This window comes from Orycteropus afer, unplaced genomic scaffold (assembly GCF_000298275.1).
Source record: "Orycteropus afer afer isolate SDZICR_OR568_19922 unplaced genomic scaffold, OryAfe1.0 scaffold00127, whole genome shotgun sequence".
In the NCBI taxonomy this organism is placed as follows: Eukaryota; Metazoa; Chordata; class Mammalia; order Tubulidentata; family Orycteropodidae; genus Orycteropus; species Orycteropus afer.
In genome coordinates, this window is record NW_006921714.1 from 6992940 (window position 1) to 7000751 (window position 7812).

Genomic DNA, 7812 nt, shown 5'->3' on the forward strand with positions numbered 1-7812 from the left:
AGAGATTAAACCACCCACACAAGCTCCTCCCTGCAAAGACCTCTTCGAAGGCCACTCTCTCCATGGGACCAGAGGGAGTGTGAGAATGGGAAACCCAGACTGTGTTTCTTAATTATCAGCAGACGATTGGCTCTCATGGTGACCGCTGGGGCAGGGAATGCCTAATGGGGCTGGGGAGTGGGCATGGGTCTCAGAAGCCGCATGGTGGGCTGGTTAGGGGCTGGTTAGAGGCAGAACTGGGTTGGCAGGTGACCTAGCCTCTCTGAATCTCCCACTGTTGCTATTAGTCACCCTCAAGTTGCCCCGACTCATGGTGACCCCCAGGCACAATACAGAAAAATGCTGCCAAGCCCTGTACCGCATCACACGATATTCTGTTGTGGGTCACAGGATTCTCACTGGGCAATTTTCAGGAGTGGGTTACCAGATCTTTCTTCTTAGTTTGTTTTACTCTGGATGTTCCACTGAAACCTGTCGACCATGGGTGACGCTGCTGGTATTTGAAATTCTGGTGCTATAGCCTCCTGCACCACAGCAACATGTAAGCCAGCACAGAGGACAGACTGACAGGCGGGTGGTGGGTACCTCAGAGCCCAGCATGAGGCTGCTGTATTGGGTTCTGTCAACTGGAGGTTCTGCAAACTGAATTCACCCTCTGACTTCACCCTCTGAGGTCAGAGTGCAAATTGGAGGCCAGGGGCAGCAAGTGTGACCTGCCTGAGACATTCATCATCACTCAGACAAAAGACAGACCTAGGACTGCAGCCTAGGACCTCCTGCCTCCCAAGCCTGTCTTCCTAACACCCTCCACACCCCAGAGAGGCCCCTAGGCAAGCCATTGCCAACACCACTGGTTGGGGCCCTTTGGGTTTGGTTTGGCTTTGGTCACGTTCATCCAGGGCATGCTGCCCCACATGTCCTGGGTCTGGGGGACTTGGTGACATGGTGACTGTGTGGGGAGAGATCAGCAGAGAGGTTCACACCCAGGACCGTAAGTGCCCTCTCATCAGGGATCACTGGTTGCAGGAAACTTGGAACTTTAACTCACCCAGCGCTGTGGGCTGCTGCCAGGCTCGTGTGAGCACAGGGCTGGGGGACGTGGGGGCCCAGGCGGGGCTGTGGCCAAGGTCAAACAGCCACCTGGGGGTGGACCTGGGCCAGCCCAAATGCAGGAGGAAAATGACCACTGCTCTCCTATCAGACCTTCCCTGTGATACTGCGATGCCCACCTTAGATGCCTCAGGGAACAGCAGTCATGATCACCTTCAGGCCACCACCAGTGCTGCACCCTGAAGTGACCAGGAGGGTGCTGCATCCTGTAGGCTCTGACAGTCTCTGGCTCCTCCTCCATGAAATTTCTGCCCCAGTGCTGGCCCCTCTTGGTCACTTCCTCCTCAGAAAGGACATGTTTGTGGGATCCATTTGTCTTACTGTTGTCGTTAGGTGCCATCAAGCCAGCTCTGACTCACAGTGACCTTATGTGCAACAGAACAAAACATTGCCCAGTCCTGTGCCAGCCTCACAATTCACCATGCTTGAGCCCATCGTTGCAGCCACTGTGTCAATCCATCTCATTGAGGGTCCCTTGGCCAATCCCTGGAGAAGAATATCATGCTACATAAAGTAGAGGCATTTGACTGCCAACCAGAAGGCTGGTGGTTCAAACCCACCAGCTACTCCTCGGAAAGAAGGTTGAGTAATCTACTTCCATAGTGATATCACCTCAGAAACCCAAGGAGGAGTCGCTATAACTCAGGTCTGACTTGATGGCAACAGGTTTGGTTTTAAAGTAGAGGGTCAGCAAAAAAGGGGAAGACCCTCAAAAAGATTTGTCTTCCTAGGATTGCCATGGCAAAATGCTACAGACTGGGTGTCCTACAAGAAGAAAAATTTGTTGTCTCACAGTTCTAGAGACAAGGAGTTGGAGACCAGGGTGTCGGCCATGTTGATTCCTTCTGGTGCTCTAAGGGAGAATCTGTTCCTGCCTCTCTCCCAGCTTCTAGGGGCTCCAGACGTTGTTAACTTGAAGCTACGGTGTCACATGGCGTCCTTTCTCAGTCTGCCTGTCTCTGTGTCTCTCCTCTTTTATATTGTTAGATGCCTTTGAGTCGTCTCCGACTCATAGCGACCCTATGTACAGCTGAATGAAATACTGCCCAGTCCTGTGCCGGCTCCACAATCCCGCTATACCTGCACCCATTGTTGCCTCTTTTATAAGGACACCAATCATACTGGATTAGGACCCACCCTACCCAATGTGACCTCAGGTTAATCTAACTGATAACATCTTCTTGTGAACCTGCTGCCATGGAATTGGTTGTGACTCATGGCAACCCTGTAAGTCAGAGTAGAACTGCTCCCTAGTGCTTCCCAGGCTATCATCTTCAGGGAAGCAGATTGGTAACAGCTTCAAGGAGCCTATTTCCAAACATGAGGACATTCACAGGTCCAGGCTGTCTTGGTTTCCGATGACTGCCATAACACAATACCACAAAGTAGGTGGCTTTAAAGAACAGAAAGCTATTTTCTCACAGTTCTGGTGGTTGAAAGTCCAAAGCAGGGTTGATTCCATCTGCAAGCCTCTCTCCTAGGTGCCAGTGACTTCTAGCAAACTTCAGGGTTCCATTATACACGTCTCTGCATCTGTACTTGCATCGTGTCTTCCCCTGTGTGTCTGTCTCTTTGTCCTCCCCCTTATAAAACACCACTCAGACAGGATTAGGGTGAGGACCCTCCTACTCTGGCATGACCTTCTTAACATAACAGAAGAAACCCTTGATTTTCAAAGAGTCTTATTGGCAGGTCAGGGATTAGAACTTCAGCATTTTTAGAGGACACAATACAATCCATTACACTGTTTTGGGGAGGAGATGTGGTGGGAAGGATGGAAGAGAGAGCTCTCTTGGGTGGATGAGAGAGTGCCTGGCCCATATGACATACTCCATGCATGTTTGTTAAATGAATGAACTAGGACAAAGCAAGCAGTGCTGAGGGCCCTAGGTGGGGGTGGGGGTAGGGGTGGGGTGTATACTCAGTTAGAGTTCATAGAAGTTTCCAGAGGCCTTGTCAAGTGCTGAACCCAGGGGCGGAAGTGAAGGTGGTGGGGCTGAAGAGGAAGTCAAGAGGTCTGAAGTGGAAGTGGTAGTCGTGGTGCTTAGCTGCCATCCAGTCAGCCCCCGAGGCACAGTGACCCCATGCACAACTGATTGAAACACCTGCCTAGTGTCCTGCGCCATCCCCATGATCAGTTGCAGATCAGACCATTCTGATCCAGAAGACTTCCACCGCCTGATCTCCAGGAAGTAGGTCCCCAGGCCTTTCTTCCTAGTGTGCCTTAGTCTGGAAGCTCTGCTGCACCCTGTTCAGCGTCATAGCAACATGCAGCCTCCAGTGGTAGATGTGGTGGCTGCATGTGAGGTGCATTGGCCAGGCACAGCCTGTAGCTCGGTGGCCAAGAGGGACTCATTTTGAAACTTCTCCTGTATGGAAGGCAAGGATGCTACTACTACCCACCAATGTCCCCAAAGTGAAGATTATAGGTCATATAGGAAGAAAGTTCTTTTGTTCCCTGATAAGCTCAGGGATGCTGGCCTAGAAGGACATAGGAAAACCCTCTGCCCCTACACAGTTCTCCCCACACACACACTCTTACATGGATGGGGACGACAGGCAGGATTCTTGCCCTGGTGGCCAGTTTCCTGCATCAGGCCGGTGCCTCCTCTGCCTCTTCCTTCCTCTCCCACCATTCAAAGTCCATGTCCTCTGCCCACTCCTGTCCTCCATCAGCCTCACTCCCATCTCACAGGCATCACCATCCTTGTTCAATGCTGCCTGGCCCAAACCCACAAGGCACCATCAGGAATGTTGGTCTTGCATACCTGTAATCCTTTCTCTTTTTCTCAGCCTCCAGCTCAGGGATGGGTGCTGGGCCAGTGCTTTCTCCGAGAACATTTTGTTTTTCTTCCAGAACAAGGGGCAGCCATAATGCAGTTCTCCTACTTCCTGTGCCTGACGCTACTCATCCCTCAGGCTGCCACCCTCAGCCGCTACCACTCCCATGAGTCAAGGAAGAAAGCCAAGGAGCTCCCTGTAGCTGCCACAGAGGCCATCAGGAGCAAGGACTTTGCCTTCAACCTGTACAGAGTCTTGGCTTCTGCTGACCCTGGCCAGAACATCTTCTTCTCCCCGGTGAGCATCTCTATGTCCTTGGCCATGCTCTGCCTAGGGGCCCGGTCCCACACGAAGACTCAGATCCTGGAGGGCCTGGGATTCAGACTTCAGGAAACCCAGGAGGAGGAGCTCCACAAGGACTTCCAGAAGCTTCTGCAGGAGCTCAGCCGGCCCGGGGATGGCCTCCAGCTGAGCCTCGGCAACGCCCTGTTCATGGACCCAAAACAGGCCATTCAGGAGGTCTTCCTGAGCACCATGAAGACTCTGTACCTGGCAGATACTTTCCCCACCAACTTTGGGGACCCAGCAGGGGCCAAGAAGCAGATCAATGATTATGTGGCAAAGCAAACGAATGGCAAGATCCTGGACTTGGTTAAGGATCTCAATAGAGATTCGATAATGGTTATGGTGAATTACATTTTCTTTAAAGGTAAGACCCTGGCCCTGAACCTGTGTTTTATCTCTCAAAAGAATACCAGTCCCCTTGGACTGAAGGAGTGGGAATGGAGTTGGTCCTTCTGGTGCCACTGAAAAGTAAAGCCAGTGGACAGCTATAGGTAAAATGGTAACACAATGCAACACACTGCCGTTGAGTTGGATCTGACTCATAACAACCCCTCCTTGGGTTTCTGAGGAGGTATCACTACAGATGTAGATTGCCCAACCTTCCTTCTGTGGAGTGGCCGGTGGGTTTGAACTGCCAGCCTTCTGGTTAGCAGTCAAGTGCCGTGGGCACTAGGCCACCAGATGGTACCTTCTCACAAAAACAGGGCTTGTTGGCTACACTTATGGTGACCCCATGTGTGTCCAAATAGAGCTGGGCTCCATACAGTTTTCAATGGCCAGTTTTTCTGGAAGTAGATTGCTAGGCCTTTCTTTTGCGTGTCTGTGAGTGAACCCCCAACTTGGTTAGTAGCCAATACATTAGTTGTTTGCATGCCCAGGGACTTCTCACTGTGGAAAGCAGTGCTTAGAGGCCATGACCTCCACCCAGGAGGAAGCCCTGGGATTATCTGAAGCCACCACTTGCACATAGTGTTCAAAATGAGCCCCTCCTGACCACTGTGCCAAAGAAACCACACCCCAGCTAACCAGGGCAGCAGTTGGACTTGAGGAGGCACCCTCCCCCTCATCCTTGCAGCTGGGCCTTCCTAAGGGCTCTTTCCTTGTCTGACAAGTGCCTGTTCCTCTGAGAAGGCTTCTCCCTCCTCACAGGAACTGACCCTCATCTTTATCTTCCTGACATTTCTGTCAGCATCTTGACTCCTGTCAGCTCATTCATCTGCTTCTCCTCCTGGATGCTGAGCTCCACTGCCCTGTGTGGGGCCTGGATGAGGATGGAAAGGGAAGGGAACACAGGTTTCCCCACTGTCCAGGCAGAGCATGCCTATGACACCTTTGGTTAAGCCAAAATAGTGCAAAGAAAAGAACAAATTACCATTAATTTACATGGGAAAATGTTTGAGCATTCCCAGGCCCCAAAAACAACCTACCCAGTCATCAAACAACTCATAAACCCTAAAATAACACTAGCATATAGTGTCCACAGACTCAGTTCAAAGCTATGGTGGCTTGATGCCGACATGCTGAGTGTAGTTCCTGGGGAAGGAGCCTGGTGACGCCACTCTCACTGCTCAGGGTGTGCCCTGCCTCTTCAACAGCTCACTTGAAAACAAACCCTTTCCTCATAACAGTGAAAGTCCCTTCAGATTTCTTTCAGTTAGTGAAAACATGTGCATGTGCTAATGTAGGTCTTTCATAAATGTGAAATGTCATAAAGCAAACTTTCGAAAAACAGAGTAATCCTGTAAGGGGATGAAGAGGGGATGGGAGGCAAGGCAAGGAAGGGAAGGGGCAAGGAGACAGAGGGGAGGGGGAAAGGAGGGACAAGGAGCAGGAGAGGAGTAGTAAGGGGAAGAGAGGGACGGGGATGGAAGGGGAGGAAGGAAATAGATGGCTAACTCCCTTCCCCCTTGAGAAACTTGCCCCCAAGCTTGGGTTCTGAATGTGTCCCCTAGTCCAGGCTCTCCTCATTACACCAGGCTCAGAGAACAATTGAGATAAGCAAAGTGGGCCATTGGGAAGGTCTACGTCTGACACCAGGAGCTCTGGTAGCATAGTGCCTAAGGCATTTGACTGCTAAACAGAAGGCTGGTGGTTCAAACCCACCAGCCACTCCTCGGAAGGAAGGTTGGACAATCTACTTCCGTAGTTATACTACCTTGAAAACCCAAGGAGGGGTCACTATGAGTCGGGGCCTACTCGATGGCACATAACAACTACAGCAACAACACCTCTGACACCTGCTAAGTGAGGCTACTAAGGTCTACCTTTAATGTCTACTAAGAGGGATATTAAGGAGCTCTAGTGGTGCAGTGGGTAAAGCATTGGCTACTAATCACAAGGTCAGCAGTTCAAACCCACCAGCTTCTCCATGGAAAGAAGATGAGGCAATCTACTTCCTTAAAGATTTATAGCCTTGGAAACCCAGTTGGGGTCATTTTGAGTCAGAAAAGACTCAGTGGCAATGGGTTTGGTTTTTTTGTTTTTGGTAAGAAGAGTATAGAAAGGTCTACTTTTGACACCTACTAAGTGAGGCATTGGGATGGTTTGCCTTTGATATCTACTAGGGAGATAGAAACAATCAATTGTAGCTCTTTCATTAAAAACACCCACAGGAAGCAGCCAGAGAAGGCAGCATAATGAATACTTCCAACAGGAAATAGAATACATTTCCAGGGACCTTACAAACCTCTCTCTCAGATCAAAGTGCAGTACTAAGAAGAGAGTGAAAAACAAAATAACTCACCCAGATGTTGGGTGCATTGTTGGTCATCCATACTATGCCCCTCTCCACCTGAGTCCTTGGCCTTGAACAGTGTCAGGGGATTGAAGAGCACTAGTGGTGGAGACATAGAACCAACTTCCTGGTTTTGCAAAAGTGGAAGGAGAGGCCCCTCCAAAAGTTAATGGACAGGTTGATGAGTTCTGGCAAGATGGCGGACTAGGCAGAAGGACTGCACAGACCCTCTTCAACAAAGAAAAGGAAAACCAATTAACACAGACACAGAGGACAATCTTGGACCCTTGAGCCTTGAAAGGAAAGATACAAAAGTGGACTAAACCCCAACTAGCAGAAGAATTTGCATGAAAATACCAAAAAAGGAGACACACAGAGCTGCGGTCTGGCAGTGACAGACGGCTTGGAGATTCCTGAGTGGTGGTAGGACCTAAGAATTAACCTAAAAATCACCCTGCTAGCAGGGACTGCACAGAGGACTGTGCACGGTGGCTGGGGAACAAACGGAGAAGATGAAGAGAAAGGTGGGCTGAGCTGTGGACTTTTGCCGGTTTGGAGGACACTGCTATTTTGTAGGTTTAAAAAGTGACTTGACTATTTTGGATATGCAAAGAGACAGCACTCTTGCAGATTTCTGGGGCTTAAGAACAAGTTCTGCTTTCCAGCAATCCCAAGGACACTTGGGGCCTGCAAGACTGAAAAGGTACGACATTCTTCTTGTTATTACACCCTACACCCGCTTGGTGAACGGAGGTGTGGCCATCCCCACTCCCACCTACCTTCTGGGCCCACAGGACCTCCATCACAGTCTGGTGCTCAGACAGAGCCTGGGTGCCCTACCC

At 50.4% G+C, this 7812-nt stretch overlaps 1 protein-coding gene across 1 annotated transcript in view; it reads left to right on the top strand.

The window, feature by feature from the left end:
* The first annotated feature begins 3984 nt into the window (after positions 1-3984).
* LOC103200101 (plasma serine protease inhibitor) overlaps positions 3985-7812 on the top strand; it is an 8999-nt gene continuing 5171 nt past the window's right edge. The window contains exon 1 of the mRNA XM_007944521.1: positions 3985-4600. Within this exon, the coding sequence (XP_007942712.1) occupies positions 3985-4600 (616 nt within the window). The remainder of the gene's footprint in view (positions 4601-7812) is intronic.